General features: G+C 37.9%; 2 protein-coding genes and 1 non-coding gene across 3 annotated transcripts; all 3 read left to right on the top strand.

The window, feature by feature from the left end:
* The first annotated feature begins 572 nt into the window (after positions 1-572).
* On the top strand, positions 573-679 carry LOC147945403 (small nucleolar RNA R71). Its single transcript, XR_015597928.1, has one exon. It is a non-coding gene; the product is annotated as a small nucleolar RNA R71 (small nucleolar RNA).
* Positions 680-3415: 2736 nt separating this feature from the next.
* On the top strand, positions 3416-5546 carry LOC147945402 (uncharacterized). The gene is made up of 3 exons (XM_087509233.1): positions 3416-4391; positions 4491-5002; positions 5097-5546. The coding sequence occupies exons 1-3, from the start codon at positions 3416-3418 to the stop codon at positions 5544-5546; spliced, it is 1938 nt and encodes a 645-aa protein (XP_087365359.1).
* Positions 5547-7665: 2119 nt separating this feature from the next.
* Positions 7666-8403, top strand: LOC147945401 (uncharacterized). The gene has a single exon (XM_087509232.1). It carries the CDS (start codon positions 7666-7668, stop codon positions 8401-8403), a length of 738 nt encoding a protein of 245 aa, XP_087365358.1.
* The last annotated feature ends 9914 nt before the right edge of the window (positions 8404-18317 follow it).

Below are 18317 nucleotides of genomic sequence, written 5' to 3'. Positions count from 1 at the left end.
TTGTCATCTGCTCTTGACCTTGCAAAAGCTGCTCAAGCATAGCTTCCATCTTACTACTTTCAGCTGTTTTCGGAGGAGGGGACTGATATGAGTTATTGCCATAATTCCTTGTGTACATAGTGCCCTGTTGCTGCTGCTGATACTCTGGCTTGGAAGTGTAGCCTGAAAAGTTTCCACTGTAAGGCATGTTGCTTTGCTGATTACCAAATCTTTGTCCCTGATACCCAGCTCCATACACATAGTTGACATTCTCCTCCGTATTCTCTGGCTCTAACTCAAATGTCTCAACCTCAGCAGCAAATTGGACTGACTTCTTACCCACAAGCAGATTATGCACTGAATCTATCTTAGCATTGACTGAAGCTAGCTGGTTTGAATCAAATCCTTCATGCAATCTCTTCCTTTCAGCATTAGCTCTCTTAGTACAATTGCTGGGGGCCAAATTCTCAATCAAAGCTTCAGCATCTTCAGGAAATCTTGTTTTGAAGTTCCCATGGCTAGCAGCATCTAAAGCCAACTGATACTCCCAGTCACATCCTCTGAAAAAGATACTTAGCAATTGAACCCTTGACAAGTCATGGTGTGGGCAATCCCTCTGATAAGTTTTAAATCTCACCCAAGCTTCTTTGAAAGCTTCATCTGGTCTTTGCTTGAAAGAGGATAGCTTTACTCTCAACTCATCTGACATGGCATCATCATAGAAGTAGTTAAGGAAGGCCACCTTGATGTCACGCCAATTCGTCAAAGATCCAGCTGGCAACTGCTTCAACCACTGAGATGCCTCTCCTACAAGTGAGTAAGGAAAGAGTTTGCAGTAGATGTAATCCTCAGTCACTCCATTAGCCTTTATAATGGTCACAATATCCTCAAAATGCTCAATGTGGTCCAAAGGCTTTTCATTGGGCAGGTTAGAGAAAGGTCTCTGCCCAACTAGTTGAAAATAAGCAGGCTTCAACTCAAAATCATTCCTCTGGAATGGGGGAGGAACAATAGCAGACCGGTTCTCAACACAAGATCAGCCCGGTTGTAGTCAGCAATGGTTCTGATCAAGTCTCGGTTGTGCTCATGTCTTCGAACCGGGTTATTAACGTGGTTTGCAGTTCCACGTCCGTCTGCAGGAAGGGGGTGTCGACCGACACCATCTTGGTGTCGATCGACACCATAGACATTCTCATCATCGACAACGATTTCAGCAATCATGTTGCCATCTGCATCAATCTTTTGGCCCTGCTCATTGCGCAAGTGGCCCTTTTGATCCCTCAAAGCACCATCCTCATCACGAATCAAAATGATTGTGTTAACCATCTTCAACGATTTGGCTGCTTTTCGGTTTTCACGCTCAAATTTTCCCAACTCTTGGTTTGAAAGCTTCACAGTAGGACCAGTCTTGTTGCTCCTTGTGTTAGGCTTATTAGGCATGTACCTGAAACACCAAAGAGAAGAAAAACAAAAACGTGTAAGTAGAAAAAAAAAAAAAAAATTTAGACGAAATTAAAAACCTAAATCTAATGGTAGATCAAAGAGTCCCCGGCAACGGCGCTAAAATTTGATAAGCTCAAATTAAACCCTAGAGCTATTCTCTCAAATTAAGAGATCACTGCAGTACTTAGGGGTCGAATTCCACAAGGACTCAAGACTACACAATAAATTATAGAGTTTTATGATTACGCTAAACAAATTGATTTAAATAAAAAAAGCAATGCAAAATATTAAAATAAAACTGTTGTAAATTCAAGGGATTAAAAAGCTAGGTCTATGGAATTTCTCAGGAAATTATGAAATATTAAATCAATCAATAAATTAGGATTCAAGCAATTAAAAACCAGATCTAGAACTCTAAATACTTTTGTAAAATAAATCAGTTCTCACTGCAAATATTATCTAAATTTAAAACCAGAAAATCCAAATCTCTTTGTAAAATTCTAGGTTAAAAATCAGCTTTAAAAAGGTTTAGATAAGTTCACAAAATTACTAAATCAAATATCTTTGCAGAAAATAATTTTGCTCATCAAAAGATTTTATCAGGAAAATCAATTATATTCTCATATCAATTTATCTTCCTAGAGTATTAATTCTAGATGGCCAATCAAGGATTAATATGAAGAACAACCGATGATTAAGATCTAGAAAGATAATGAATCCTAAATAAACAGATCTAATAAATCATAAAATCCCTGTGAAAAACCCTGAACCTAACAAGCAAACTACTCAGACATGTTTAATGAACAACAAGACATAATTCTGAATAATAATCAATTAAAATTAAAAGAGTAAAGAGAGAGTTCAAGAATTCTTCTCTCAAAGCAGTTCAAATTTCTCTCTCCCAAAAGCTCTCAAAATCTTATAGGGTTGCAGAAAATAAAACTTGCTAGAAAAATAACTTCCCGGTTTCTAATACCTAAAAATACTATATATATATATATATGTCCTAAACACGTCAAGGACTTGTGCTGCAATTATGGAAAATTTCGGGCAACTTTGTAACTTCCAAATTTGAAGACTTGTCTCGACTTGCATGGGTGTCGACCGATGCTCATGTGGTGTCGGTCGATGCTCTTCGTATAATCAGACTCCAAATTGATTTCCTCCGATTAAATGCTCCAGAATCATCCAAATTGCTCCATTTCGCTCCATCCGTGCCAAAATCCTCGAAAACCTGTCAAGACTCTAAAACATCTTAGAAAACAAATCAAAAGACTCAAAAAGCACACTTATATCATGGTTAAAAACCGTAAAAACTATGATATATCAGTAATAACATGTATATATATATATATGGGGTCTTGTGGAGTTCGACAATAATTCCTTTATATAAATTAGATGTAGATGTCAAAACTATTTCTAAACAGAGAACTGTCAATAAAGAAATACTCTAAAACGCCACTAAATTAAGTTCTTATTTTAAACGTACTATCATTATATAGTTTTCTTTGCCAAAAATCTTAAAAATTATGTTTTCCAAAAAGTTACTTTAAATATGTTTATATTTCAGAAAAATGTAAATTTAAATATCAATTTATGAATTCATCAACCAAAATCAATTTGTAATTATCAAACATAGTTATTTGAAATAAATATTCTTTAGATTAAAGATTAGTATAGTTAAGAAAAAATATAGTTAAATTAAAATGTTGTTTATTAAAACCGTCTAAATGAAAATCTAAACTAACCAAACAAACAGAAATTCATTCGGTCGTATCATTCAATTGAACCTTCATAATTGAAAAGAACAACAGTCAAATAAAGCATTTGAATAGACTATATACAGATGAAAATATGATACGAGCAAACGAATATAACCTTTACACGTAATAAGGAGTGCTAATTAAGGAAAGTGCGATTGTAAGGCGATTCTAGGGTTACTACGTTCTCCTCTCGTTAGGGTTCGCATGACGGCCGTCGCCGGTGTGCCTTCATGTCGGAGCCGGGTGCTTCATTCTCCTCTCCGGGAGATAGTCCTTCTCCCCAAAGTAAACAACAATCCTATGCTGCTGTGGTAAATAAGCGTCCTTTGCTTAAGAAACACGACTTCGATATAAGTTTGATTGATGGTGTTCTTTCGATCGCGGTTCCTGATGCGGTGCTCCAGGATTCTGTGCCTCTTTGGGATGATTTTTTGGTAGGTCGCTTTGCCTCCACGGCTCCTCATATTGCGAAGATTCATGTTATCGTCAATAAGATCTGGCCGCTAGGTAACAACGACGTCCGAGTTGATGTCTTTGAAAACTCTGCCACTTCGGTTCGATTTTGTATTCGTGATGAGTCTACGCGACTTCGAGTACTACGACGTGGAATGTGGAATATAGCAGGTGTTCCTATGATGCTGACTAAGTGGTCTCCTCTCCCTGAAGACGCTCAGCCGGTGATTACCTCCATGCCCTTGTGGGTTACCCTCAAGAATGTTCCCCACTCTCTGTTCTCTTGGGAGGGGCTTGGTTTCTTAACCAGTCCCATCGGTAATCCTTTACGACTACACCCTGACACTGAACTCTGCAGTAAGTTTGATGAGTCAAAGGTTTTTGTTGAGGTCAACCTCACACGTTCCTTGCCTAGTACGTTTCGGTTTCAGTTGACTAAGGAGGAGGATGTTACTGTCGAATTTTTGTATTCGTGGCTTCCTCCTAGATGCTTGCGGTGTCAAAAGTGGGGCCATACTAGTGAGGATTGTGTGTCTGCTGCTATCTCTCCAACTAAAGCTCCAGTTCCAGAGGTTGAGGAGGGTGAGATTGTTCCTCCCGTGACCCAACTGTCCACCATTCCTCCTCCTCCGGTTCAAGAGATTTCGCCTAGTGCTAGCCCAGTGGTTCCAAACTCAGCTGGCTCATCTGCAGCTGGGGTTCCCCCTCCCCCTGTCGTGGATGATCAAGCTGGTTGGTCTGTTGTCTCTCCTGGTAAAGGTTGTAAAAGCTAAGAGAAGACTTCAAACTCTTTGGCTGTAAACCAGGCTACAATATTGGCTTCTTCTCGTTTCTCTGTTCTTGGTGATGCAGGGGAACCCCCTGTGGATCGCACTGAGTCCGAGGTGGTTACGGACAAATCTACTTCATCGGTACCCATTGTGGAGAATGTTCCGGGTCGTGGTGGCGATACGAAACAGGGCACCGAGTCAGCCTCGTCTCATGCTTCTTTACCGCGACAATCAAAACTCTCAGCTAAGTCCTCTACGGAGTCTCTTTCTCAGCCGCCAAAGGGTGCTCCCCTTGGCATCTCGAGTAAGAAGAACTCCCGGCGACGTCATTTAATGTCTGGTTTTTTCTGGAATGTACGTGGTTTCAACAAATCTAAAAAACATTATGTTGTTCGTGATTGGGTGCAAGCTGAATCCCTACAGTTCGAATGCTTACATGAAACGCGTGTCCAGGAAAACAAGGCTCCTCGAATAATTTCTTTGGTGTTTCGAGGTTGGTCGTCGATAACGAATTATGAATTCAATCATCTTGGTAGAATTTGGGTTGTTTGGAAGGAGGATGTACGAGTTACACCAGTCTTTAAGAGTGGTCAAGTTATCACTTGCTCTGTTCTTATGCCTGGCGATACTCATGAATTTTTTTGTTTCTTTTGTGTATGCTTTGAACCTTGCTGAGGAAAGAAAATAGTTGTGGTCTGATCTCAAGTACCATCATGACTCTCCACTTTTCTCCAATAAACCATGGCTCGTTATTGGTGATTTTAATGAGACTCTTGATTATTCTGAGCACTCTAACCATGAGGACTACCCCTCTGTTACGGGTGGTATGCAGGATTTTCAAGAGCTGGTTCGACATTGTTCTTTCTCGGACATGCTCTGTCATGGTCCTCTGTTTACATGGGGAAATAAGAGGGATGCAGGGTCTGTTTACAAAAAATTGGATCGTGTTTTGGTCAGTGAGGCTTGGAGCCGTCACTTTGCTGACACTTATGGTGTTTTTGACTCTGGAGGCTGTTCTGATCACCTTCGGTGCAGATTTACTGTCGGTACACATGTTATTAAACCAAGGAGGCCATTTAAGTTCTCTAATGTCCTTATGTCTTTCCCTGATTTTCAACCCACAGTACAAGCTTTTTAGGATAGCACTGATCGCCTGTTCCACTCCACATCTGCTATGTTCCGGTTTGCCAAGAAGCTCAAGGCTCTCAAGCCCATTCTGCGTGCATTAAGTCGCCAAAAATTATGCAAGCTTTCAGAGAAGGTGGAGGAGGCTCATCGGGTTCTCTGTGATCGGCAAACCACCACTCTCTCTAATCCTTCTCCGGTTGCTATTGCGGCGGAAGCTGAGGCTTTCCAGCGCTGGGACCATGTCTCTGATCTTGAGGAGAGTTTTTTGCATCAGCGCTCTAAGATGCATTGGATGTTAGTTGGGGATAAAAACAACAAGTTTTTCCATTCTACAATCCATTCCAGGCAAGCTCTCAATGCCATTAGGGAGATCACATGCTCGAATGGTACTATTGTGAAAACTCAGTCTGAGATTAAAACGAAGGCTGTGAGGTTTTTCCAGGCTTTTCTCACGCAAACTCCTTTCGATTACAGTGGTATTGATGTTACTCAACTGGAGCAGTTGATACCTTTTCGTTGTTCTGATGTCGATCATGTTGGTCTTCTCAAAATGGTATCTGCGGAGGAAATACGCACCACTCTTTTTAAGATGGCAGGGTGTAAGGCTCTTGGGCCTGATGGGTACACTGTTGACTTCTTCAAGCAAACTTGGCCAATATTGGGGGATGATTTTGTTGTTGCTGTTCAATCTTTCTTCCTCAAGGATTTTCTCCCTAAAGGGGTTAATTCAACAATCTTAGCTCTCATACCTAAGAAGTCTGATTCCAAGGAAATGAGGGACTATCGTCCAATTTCCTGCTGCAATGTGTTGTACAAGGTTGTATCAAAGATTATTGCCAATCGCCTGAAGTCTATTCTGCCATCGTTCATCGCTCCTAACCAGTCGGCCTTTATCAAGGATAGACTTATGATGGAGAATTTGCTGCTTGCTTCAGAACTGGTGAAAGATTACCATAATGAGTCAATCTCTTCCCGTTGTATGATGAAGATTGACATCTCCAAGGCATTTGATTCAGTTCAGTGGCTTTTTTTGCTCAACATCCTCAAGGCTATCAATCTGCCTGCTGTCTTTATCCATTGGATTGAGCTCTGCATCAGTTCGGCTTCTTTCTCAGTTCAGGTAAATGGAGAGCTAGCTGGTTATTTCCAGAGTACAAGAGGGCTCCGCCAAGGGTGCTCTCTCTCTCCATACCTCTTTGTCGTCTGCATGAATGTCTTATCTCTTATGCTTGACAAAGCTGATGTTGATCGTCGCATCGGTTATCACCCTCGCTGTAAGTCCCTTAGTCTTACCCACCTCTGTTTTGCCGACGACATTCTAGTCTTCACGGATGGGAATTCTTGCTCTGTTGTCGAAACTCTTGTTGTGTTTGAACAGTTTGCTGCCGCCTCTGGTCTTAAAATCAGTTTATAGAAGTCTATTCTTTTCATGGCTGGAACCACGCCTCAACAGCAACAAGATATCCTTCAACACTTTCCGTTTGCGGTGGGTTCTCTTCCTGTCCGATATTTGGGCCTTCCTCTCCTCACCAGGTCGATGACTGCGTCTGATTACTTACCTCTTCTTGAGCGTATTCGCCAACGCATCCTCTCTTGGACGGATCGTTTCCTCTCCTGTGCGGGTCGGCTCCAACTCATCAAATATGTGCTCTCTAGCCTTACCAATTTTTGGCTATCTGCTTTCTGCTTACCAAAGAAGTGTCTGCAGGAGATTGACAGTTTGTTCTCGGCTTTCTTGTGGTCAGGTCCGGATCTCAACTCGAAAAAAGCAAAGGTTTCTTGGGTTGATGTGTGTAAGCCTACGGCTGAAGGAGGGTTGGGACTTCGCCGTTTGCATGATACAAACACGGTTAGCATTCTCAAACTTACTTGGCGGCTTCTCTCCGCACGTTCCTCTCTGTGGGTCCGTTGGGTTCGCAGCAATCTGCTCCGTACTGACTCTTTCTGGTCTGTTAATGCTACGAGTGTGAGTGGTTCCTGGATGTGGAAAAAGATATTGAAATACCGCAACTTAGCCATGACTTTTTACAAAGTGGAGGTCATCTATGGGCGTGACACTTCCTTTTGGTTCGACAGTTGGAACTCCCTCGGGCAATTGTTTGCTCTGTTTGGGTCTCGCTTGCATTGACATGGGGATTTCTAAACAGAGTACAGTGGCGGAGGCACTTACTTTGCACCGCAGGCGTCGGCATCGTACAGAGCTCTTGCTCCAGCTTGAGGACGTGCTTCAGTCCTTATGTCCTTTATTGCAGACTCTTGGTTGTGATCGACCTCTTTGGCAGCGTCAGAATGCCTCCTACAAATCCACTTTCTCCACATCTGATACTTGGCATTTGATTCGACAACAACACCCATCTTGTGCTTGGTCTAGAGGGGTTTGGTTCACTCACTCTACGCCAAGATACTCCTTTATTACTTGGCTCGCTTTTCACAATCGACTCTCGATGGGTGATAAGCTAGTTCAGTGGAATGTTGATGCTAATGGTGCATGTGTGCTTTGCCAAGGTCATCAGGAAACCTGCAACCATCTCTTCTTCGCTTGTTCCTACTCCTCTCAAGTATGGTCCACTCTGACTAGTACTATGCTGGGGACTAAGTACACTGTTGTTTGGGATCAGTTGGCTACTCTGCTTCTTGACACCTCCCTCCCTCGGCTCCACTTGTTTGTTCTTCGTTACGTTTTCCAGACTCTGATCCACAGTCTTTGGCGTGAACGCAACGCAAAACGACATGGTGAAACTCCATCTCCCCCCTCCAGTCTCTGTCGATTCATTGACAAGAGTGTCCGTAACAGGGTGCTCGCTTTGACGACGGTTCCCGGCTATGAGCTTGGTCTCCAGCTCTGGTTTCAAACCCACCCCATCTAATATATAGTCTATCACCTTTTCTTTTGCTCCTTTGTTTCTAGTTTCAGCTACAATGTTGCATTAAATTGTAAAACAGTCTTTTTTTGGTGAATATAATTTAACATTCATACAAAAAAAAAATATATATAACCTTTACCAAATAATTTTGCAAGAACCATCTATCAAACATACGCAAATTGCAAGAAATGAAATGAACAACGTTAAAAAGATGTGGGAACGACAGTTAGTCTAAATCTTTCCATTACTAAATCTTCATGTTTGAAACAATTTTGTAATCATTTTGTAATTTCTTCATCTCTTTCCCTTACTAAATTTTCCTGTTTAAAAGTATGTTAATTTTTTTTTCTAACTTGGGAAAAACTCAGTATGACTTTGAAATCATATGAACGTAGTAATGGAAAGACTATTCTTCTAATAAGTTCAATCGTGTCCCATGCTAATTATTAAAAAAAAATTACTATTGTTTGTTAGATTAGATGGAATGATTATTATTTAGTTCTCCAGAAGATGATGTTAGGGATAATGTGTTTGATATTTCCATTATTATTTGTTTTATTTATTATTATCATGTATCACGTTTTGTGATCTTTATTTTCATTTTACGCTGCAATTTGAAAATATTTATTTTTTAGAATTAGAGTAAAACCCAACTCCAAAATAAAGATATGGGTTGGAGATGCTCTAAAGATCGTGTGTATGTCAGAAGCTGATCGATTCAGTGGAGAAGAAAAAAAAATTGGTTTTTTATTTTTATTTTTTTTCCTTCTTGTATCTCTCTCCAACTCAAACAGTTTTACGATTATTAAAAAAATATATTATTTATGCCATGTACAGTTGCAATTCTTATGAAAAATGCCACTTTTGTTTATTCCTTTTCCCGCCTGCCACAAGAGAAAATTAGAAAGACAAATTTCTTATTTTTTATTATCATATTTTTCTTTACAAAATCTCTTGTCATGTATCTTCATCTCTTTCTTTCTCTCCAGCCTCTCATTTTTTCACAAAACCTTCAATTTCTCTACAATCCATCGTCTTTTCACATTCTAGAGGAATCTCCCTTTCTGTTGTTTCTATGATCGTCTTTTGTAACGCCGACCATGGAGTTGGACTAGACAAGGTAAGAGACATTACCTAACCTTTGTGTTTACTGAGTCCGTCAATTTTATCTATTTGAAGATATTGATTTTAAGATCTGCTTACTTTTTTGTTCTCTATTACTCAGATCTACGGCTCAGCTGGTGGACATAAGTGTTGGATTCCAAGAAACCATCATTGGAAGTCAAACTAGGTATTACTATATGGAACAGATTTAGAAGAGATGATTTGGATCTGGTCTACCAACATTTGTCTATCAGTGGATTGTGCTTGTCGATTGTACGATTAGCGTAGGCAGACCTACAAGGGTGGATCAGTTTTTTGTTATCGAAGGACAAGTGTTGTCAACCACGTGAATCTGGTCCACTAAGAAAACCGGTGGACAAAAACCTGTCCAAGCATTGAATTTGGTCCACCGGAAGCACAATAAGATCTGTATATTTGTTTGCATACATGCAGGGTGGAAAAAATGGTTTTATGTTATTGATGGACAAGTGTTTTCAAACCAAACATATTTGGTCTACTAAAAGAGCAGAAGACATAATTGGGGTGGACAAGTGTTGTCAACAAAGACGATATGATCACTCGTCAGACCGAAAGACATAAATTTTGGTGAACAAAAACTTGGTCGCACAATTTTTTTGATTTTTGTTTTTTGATTTTTCCTTCTTATAGTTAAAGGGTAAAAATGTATTTTACTCCTATGACATAAAACAAGAAAATGACATTTCTAAAAATGAAATAACAAAAGTGGCATTTTCAACAACAGTTTTGAAAATGACATTTCTCATAAATTTCCCTATTAGTCCCAAAAGGGTTTAGCGACGGATTAAGGACGACCTATTAGTCCCAAAAGGGTTGCAAAGTCTGTTTTAGTTTAGTAGCAGTTGAGTCGCAAATTAGTCGTTTATTATTGCGACTATGATAAGACTGTTTTTGTAGTCGCTAAGGAGTTCGTGTTTAGTAACTATTCTGCCACTATTTTGTGAATTGGTTTAGTCACAAAATAGTCACATTTTGTGAATTGGGTTAGTCACAAAATAGTCACATTATTTGAATTCGTTTAGTCACAAAATAGTTACATTATTTGAATTGGTATAGTCACAAAAGAGTCACATTTATTAATTGGTTTAGTCACAAATTAGAAACGTTTTAGCAATCCTAATTGTGATTAATTTGGGAATTTCAAATGCTAATAATCAAAAGGAATGATGATTGAAACTACCACACAAGCAAACTTATCATCCAAAACAAAAAGATCATCCTAAACATCCAAGAAACATTATTCAAAAGCAAGTTCATACATAAAGAAAAGGGGAATTAGAAGTTTAGTTGGAAGAAGTATTAGAGGTAGGGGTTTGTGCAGCTGGACTGGAGGGTGGTGTGGTGCCTCCATCGATGGGTTGTGCAGTGGTTGTAGGCGCGATAGCTGGTTGGGTGGCTGCAGGAGGAGGAACCGTAAAAGCTGAGTATTCAGGAATTTTTTCAGAGATGAAGAGGACAAGCTTGTTGATCACAGCTTGAGACTCTCGGTGTTCCTGATCACGTCGTGCATTCTCAGACTCATGTTCAGATATCTTGCGCTGAAGTTGATCTTGAAGCTCCGCAAGAGTTGCTGCAGAAGAGCTCGCATAACTCTCTTTCCTTTTTCCTTTCCTTAGTGTCTCAACAAGTGATCCAAGGCCAAATGGGTTACCTCTGTTATCTGTTTGAGTACACTAAACCAAAAGATAAACATTCGCTAATCAGCACAAACCAGAAAACCAAATGCAGAATCAACATCAAATATTCTAGGTTCCTAAGCATAGCTCATTAAACAAATTTAAGAAAACCAGGAGACTGTTAATCTAAGAATAAACAGCAATCATCATTCACATTAAGAAACCAAAATTGACAAAGAAAAATCACACACAAAAGACAAACGAATTACCTCAAGGAAGATCTCATTTCTTTCTTCAAGGGAAAGAGTTCGATGTGTTGAACTCTCTGAACAATCTGGACCATCATTGTCCATGTCAGTTTGTCTGTCTTCTATGGTCTTCTCATAGGTCTCAGCAACTTGTTTGGCTTTTTGATCCACAAATGATCCATCTGGCCGAGTGTGTGTTTTAAGAAACACTTCGACCAGTGATACAGGACGCCCCAGCTCTTCCTTCTACAATGATAGTGAAACACATTAAATTATGAAAATTTTAGAAAAACATTAGGAGCTTAAGTGGCCGTGAGAGCATTAAATTATGAAAACATTAGAAAAACTTTGAGGTGAAGTGAATGGAAAGAGAAGTGTTACCATTTCTTGATGAATTTGTACATATGATTTCTGACCAGCTAAGTGTTTGTGCACTCCAAGGCCTCCACGGTCCGAGTTTCTGCAATGAGAAGCATTCTCACTCCTCTCAATGGCATCAGGGGTGTTCCAATATTCGCACATAATAGGCCATACTTTATCACCAATCCATGGTGGTTGTACACCACTCCTCCTAACTTGACTGACAATGCCTTTCATCCTGCTCTTTGCTATCTTCAAGAAACCTTCTTTAACAAGCTCAGTAATCCCGATATCCCAATTATACTTCCGCTACAATAACACAAAACATTTAAGTTAGCAAATTGACTAATTCATTTATATAGAGTTAACTGTTTAAAGCATTGTCAAAACTATAATTTGACTTACCGCAAATGTCGTGAAGTATCGCTCTTGAATGTGCTGTGGAGTAACCTTCCAACTGTAGTAAGGCCCATCAAACTTTCTCCTTAAGATTCCAGCAATGACTCGAGAAAGCTTTCCTTTGTGCCGGTTAAACCTGTTACATTAACTGAGTAAGTCTACTTGAAAATATGAACCAATAACCTATTGAAACTATTGAATATCTAATAACAACCGATTACTGAACATCAAACAACATAGAGTTTCGACTCCAGGGATAAGATGCTGAGACAGGAGTGGTAGATGTTCTTGGCCTGGAAGAGCTAGCAAACCATATAACAGATCTTGGTAGTGATCGACATTTTGATTAGGGTTTTGTTCTTCCTCGTTTGCTTCGTCGCCGTTATCTCCCTCTGGAACAAGCTCCGGTTGCGGTTGAGGGTGAGGAACAGGAAGAGGCGCTTGTTGAGGAATCGGAGGCGGTTGAGGGTGAGGAACAGGAAGAGGCGCTTGTTGAGGAATCAGAGGCGGTGTAAGTATCCTCCGCGGTGGATGACTACTCGACGGATGATTTGTCCTCGACAGTGGATGACTACTCGACGGTTGGTTTGTCCTCGACGGTGGATGACTACTCGACGGTTGGTTTGTCCTCGACGGTGGATCTGTAGTCGGCAATGGACTACTTATTGGCGCTGGATTTGTCGGGGGAAACTGTGAAGGACGGCTTTGATGTGAATGGGTTGCAGACTGTGTCGCAGAATCTGTGCGTTCAGAAGGGTTCGACGAATGGGAAGAGGATCTGCTACAATTGAAGATTCGGACACCGTTGGCGGTTCTGCCACCGCGACCTCTGGAAGCAACCCTGGTCTTAGGAGGCATCGGATCGACGATTGAGAGAGAGAGAGAGAAGAAGAAAAAGATTTAAAGAGAAAGCGATAGAGGATTGAGAGATTGAGAGAGAAGGAGAGATCGATGTGTTTGAGAGAGAAGGAGAGTGAAGAGGTTTGAGACAAAAAACCCTAGATCGATTGAAAAAAGAAAATAAGAAGTGTTAAAACGTTTAAGTGTTTGCCTAGTTATTAACGAACCGACGTCGCAATGTAGTCGCAAAACAGTCGCAGTATAAAATTTTAGGGGAAAAAAAACGCGTAAATAATTAGACAAATTTCACAAAATTATTGGTGGGAACATAAACCGCCAAAACAGGGTGGCAAAACAGTCGCAAAAACAGTAGCAACGGTAGCAAAGCAGTCTCAAGACAGTTGCAAAGTGGTGGCAAAGTGTTACTCTTTTGTGACTGTATTTTACTAGTCAATTTAAAAGTTTGATTTTCACAAATTAGGAGCTTATTTGCATCCATACATCACTCATACTAGTAGTAAAGAGTATATAAAATAGGAAGAGTATGTAAAACATTGCTTTTAAAACATAAGAATTACATTTTCCTAAAGTCCTACACATTCTTCCATGGTGACATGTTTTTACAAAGATGGCTTTGGAACATATGCATGTATTCATTGTTAACATTGAAATTTTTGACCTTAAAAAAGTTTTAGTTACTAAATTCAGTCAAATACAAGTATAAATATATATCTAAGGATGTACCTACATCTCAAAAATGAAATTTAAGATACAAAAATAACAAGAGTGGGAAAAGAGTCGCAGAAACGTTGCTAATTCAGGTGTTAGTCGCTTATTCGTCGCAATTCGGTTGCAAAGCAGTCTCAAGACAGTTGCAAAGTGGTGGCAAAGTGTTACTCTTTTGTGACTGTATTTTACTAGTCAATTTAAAAGTTTGATTTTCACACATTAGGAGCTTATTTGCATCCATACATCACTCATACTAGTAGTAAAGAGTATATAAAATAGGAAGAGTATGTAAAACATTGCTTTTAAAACATAAGAATTACATTTTCCTAAGGTCCTACACATTCTTCCATGGTGACATGTTTTTACAAAGATGGCTTTGGAACATATGCATGTATTCATTGTTAACATTGAAATTTTTTACCTTAAAAAAGTTTTAGTTACTAAATTCAGTCAAATACAAGTATAAATGTATATCTAAGGATGTACCTACATCTCAAAAATGAGATTTAAGATACAAAAATAACAAGAGTGGGAAAAGAGTCGCAGAAACGTTGCTAATTCAGGTGTTAGTCGCTTATTCGTCGCAATTCGGTTGCAAAGCAGTCTCAAGACAGTTGCAAAGTGGTGGCAAAGTGTTACTCTTTTGTGACTGTATTTTACTAGTCAATTTAAAAGTTTGATTTTCACACATTAGGAGCTTATTTGCATCCATACATCACTCATACTAGTAGTAAAGAGTATATAAAATAGGAAGAGTATGTAAAACATTGCTTTTAAAACATAAGAATTACATTTTCCTAAGGTCCTACACATTCTTCCATGGTGACATGTTTTTACAAAGATGGCTTTGGAACATATGCATGTATTCATTGTTAACATTGAAATTTTTTACCTTAAAAAAGTTTTAGTTACTAAATTCAGTCAAATACAAGTATAAATGTATATCTAAGGATGTACCTACATCTCAAAAATGAAATTTAAGATACAAAAAATAACAAGAGTGGGAAAAGAGTCGCAGAAACGTTGCTAATTCAGGTGTTAGTCGCTTATTCGTCGCAATTCGGTTGCAAAGCAGTCTCAAGACAGTTGCAAAGTGGTGGCAAAGTGTTACTCTTTTGTGACTGTATTTTACTAGTCAATTTAAAAGTTTGATTTTCACACATTAGGAGCTTATTTGCATCCATACATCACTCATACTAGTAGTAAAGAGTATATAAAATAGGAAGAGTATGTAAAACATTTCTTTTAAAACATAAGAATTACATTTTCCTAAGGTCCTACACATTCTTCCATGGTGACATGTTTTTACAAAGATGGCTTTGGAACATATGCATGTATTCATTGTTAACACTGAAATTTTTTACCTTAAAAAAGTTTTAGTTACTAAATTCAGTCAAATACAAGTATAAATGTATATCTAAGGATGTACCTACATCTCAAAAATGAAATTTAAGATACAAAAATAACAAGAGTGGGAAAAGAGTCGCAGAAACGTTGCTAATTCAGGTGTTAGTCGCTTATTCGTCGCAATTCGGTTGCAAAGCAGTCTCAAGACAGTTGCAAAGTGGTGGCAAAGTGTTACTCTTTTGTGACTGTATTTTACTAGTCAATTTAAAAGTTTGATTTTCACACATTAGGAGCTTATTTGCATCCATACATCACTCATACTAGTAGTAAAGAGTATATAAAATAGGAAGAGTATGTAAAACATTGCTTTTAAAACATAAGAATTACATTTTCCTAAGGTCCTACACATTCTTCCATGGTGACATGTTTTTACAAAGATGGCTTTGGAACATATGCATGTATTCATTGTTAACATTGAAATTTTTTACCTTAAAAAAGTTTTAGTTACTAAATTCAGTCAAATACAAGTATAAATGTATATCTAAGGATGTACCTACATCTCAAAAATGAAATTTAAGATACAAAAAATAACAAGAGTGGGAAAAGAGTCGCAGAAACGTTGCTAATTCAGGTGTTAGTCGCTTATTCGTCGCAATTCGGTTGCAAAGCAGTCTCAAGACAGTTGCAAAGTGGTGGCAAAGTGTTACTCTTTTGTGACTGTATTTTACTAGTCAATTTAAAAGTTTGATTTTCACACATTAGGAGCTTATTTGCATCCATACATCACTCATACTAGTAGTAAAGAGTATATAAAATAGGAAGAGTATGTAAAACATTGCTTTTAAAACATAAGAATTACATTTTCCTAAAGTCCTACACATTCTTCCTTGGTGACATGTTTTTACAAAGATGGCTTTGGAACATATGCATGTATTCATTGTTAACATTGAAATTTTTTACCTTAAAAAAGTTTTAGTTACTAAATTCAGTCAAATACAAGTATAAATATATATCTAAGGATGTACCTACATCTCAAAAATGAAATTTAAGATACAAAAATAACAAGAGTGGGAAAAGAGTCGCAGAAACGTTGCTTATTCAGGTGTTAGTCGCTTATTCGTCGCAATTCGGTTGCAAAGCAGTCTCAAGACAGTTGCAAGGTGGTGGCAAAGTGTTACTCTTTTGTGACTGTATTTTACTAGTCAATTTAAAAGTTTGATTTTCACACATTAGGAGCTTATTTGCATCCATACATCACTCATACTAGTAGTAAAGAGTATATAAAATAGGAAGAGTATGTAAAACATTGCTTTTAAAACATAAGAATTACATTTTCCTAAGGTCCTACACATTATTCCATGGTGACATGTTTTTACAAAGATGGCTTTGGAACATATGCATGTATTCATTGTTAACATTGAAATTTTTTACCTTAAAAAAGTTTTAGTTACTAAATTCAGTCAAATACAAGTATAAATGTATATCTAAGGATGTACCTACATCTCAAAAATGAAATTTAAGATACAAAAAATAACAAGAGTGGGAAAAGAGTCGCAGAAACGTTGCTAATTCAGGTGTTAGTCGCTTATTCGTCGCAATTCGGTTGCAAAGCAGTCTCAAGACAGTTGCAAAGTGGTGGCAAAGTGTTAGTCTTTTGTGACTGTATTTTACTAGTCAATTTAAAAGTTTGATTTTCACACATTAGGAGCTTATTTGCATCCATACATCACTCATACTAGTAGTAAAGAGTATATAAAATAGGAAGAGTATGTAAAACATTGCTTTTAAAACATAAGAATTACATTTTCCTAAAGTCCTACACATTCTTCCATGGTGACATGTTTTTACAAAGATGGCTTTGGAACATATGCATGTATTCATTGTTAACATTGAAATTTTTTACCTTAAAAAGGTTTTAGTTACTAAATTCAGTCAAATACAAGTATAAATGTATATCTAAGGATGTACCTACATCTCAAAAATGAAATTTAAGATACAAAAAATAACAAGAGTGGGAAAAGAGTCGCAGAAACGTTGCTAATTCAGGTGTTAGTCGCTTATTCGTCGCAATTCGGTTGCAAAGCAGTCTCAAGACAGTTGCAAAGTGGTGGCAAAGTGTTACTCTTTTGTGACTGTATTTTACTAGTCAATTTAAAAGTTTGATTTTCACACATTAGGAGCTTATTTGCATCCATACATCACTCATACTAGTAGTAAAGAGTATATAAAATAGGAAGAGTATGTAAAACATTGCTTTTAAAACATAAGAATTACATTTTCCTAAGGTCCTACACATTCTTCCATGGTGACATGTTTTTACAAAGATGGCTTTGGAACATATGCATGTATTCATTGTTAACACTGAAATTTTTTACCTTAAAAAAGTTTTAGTTACTAAATTCAGTCAAATACAAGTATAAATGTATATCTAAGGATGTACCTACATCTCAAAAATGAAATTTAAGATACAAAAATAACAAGAGTGGGAAAAGAGTCGCAGAAACGTTGCTAATTCAGGTGTTAGTCGCTTATTCGTCGCAATTCGGTTGCAAAGCAGTCTCAAGACAGTTGCAAAGTGGTGGCAAAGTGTTACTCTTTTGTGACTGTATTTTACTAGTCAATTTAAAAGTTTGATTTTCACACATTAGGAGCTTATTTGCATCCATACATCACTCATACTAGTAGTAAAGAGTATATAAAATAGGAAGAGTATGTAAAACATTGCTTTTAAAACATAAGAATTACATTTTCCTAAGGTCCTACACATTCTTCCATGGTGACATGTTTTTACAAAGATGGCTTTGGAACATATGCATGTATTCATTGTTAACATTGAAATTTTTTACCTTAAAAAAGTTTTAGTTACTAAATTCAGTCAAATACAAGTATAAATGTATATCTAAGGATGTACCTACATCTCAAAAATGAAATTTAAGATACAAAAAATAACAAGAGTGGGAAAAGAGTCGCAGAAACGTTGCTAATTCAGGTGTTAGTCGCTTATTCGTCGCAATTCGGTTGCAAAGCAGTCTCAAGACAGTTGCAAAGTGGTGGCAAAGTGTTACTCTTTTGTGACTGTATTTTACTAGTCAATTTAAAAGTTTGATTTTCACACATTAGGAGCTTATTTGCATCCATACATCACTCATACTAGTAGTAAAGAGTATATAAAATAGGAAGAGTATGTAAAACATTGCTTTTAAAACATAAGAATTACATTTTCCTAAAGTCCTAC

Source organism: Camelina sativa, chromosome 4 (assembly GCF_030686135.1).
Source record: "Camelina sativa cultivar CO46 ecotype springtype chromosome 4, ASM3068613v1".
NCBI lineage: Eukaryota > Viridiplantae > Streptophyta > Magnoliopsida > Brassicales > Brassicaceae > Camelina > Camelina sativa.
This window is presented reverse-complemented; position numbering and strand designations above follow the sequence as displayed.

Bases quoted from the DNA above. Each gene is read 5' to 3' on its own strand.
- LOC147945402 (XM_087509233.1), top strand. From the start codon at position 3,416: ATGTCGGAGCCGGGTGCTTCATTCTCCTCTCCGGGAGATAGTCCTTCT. The intron at 4,392-4,490 runs GTAAAGGTTGTA...TTGGTGATGCAG, and splicing joins TTGGTCTGTTGTCTCTCCTG to GGGAACCCCCTGTGGATCGC. The intron at 5,003-5,096 runs GTTATCACTTGC...GAAAGAAAATAG, and splicing joins CAGTCTTTAAGAGTGGTCAA to TTGTGGTCTGATCTCAAGTA.
- LOC147945401 (XM_087509232.1), top strand. From the start codon at position 7,666: ATGGGGATTTCTAAACAGAGTACAGTGGCGGAGGCACTTACTTTGCAC.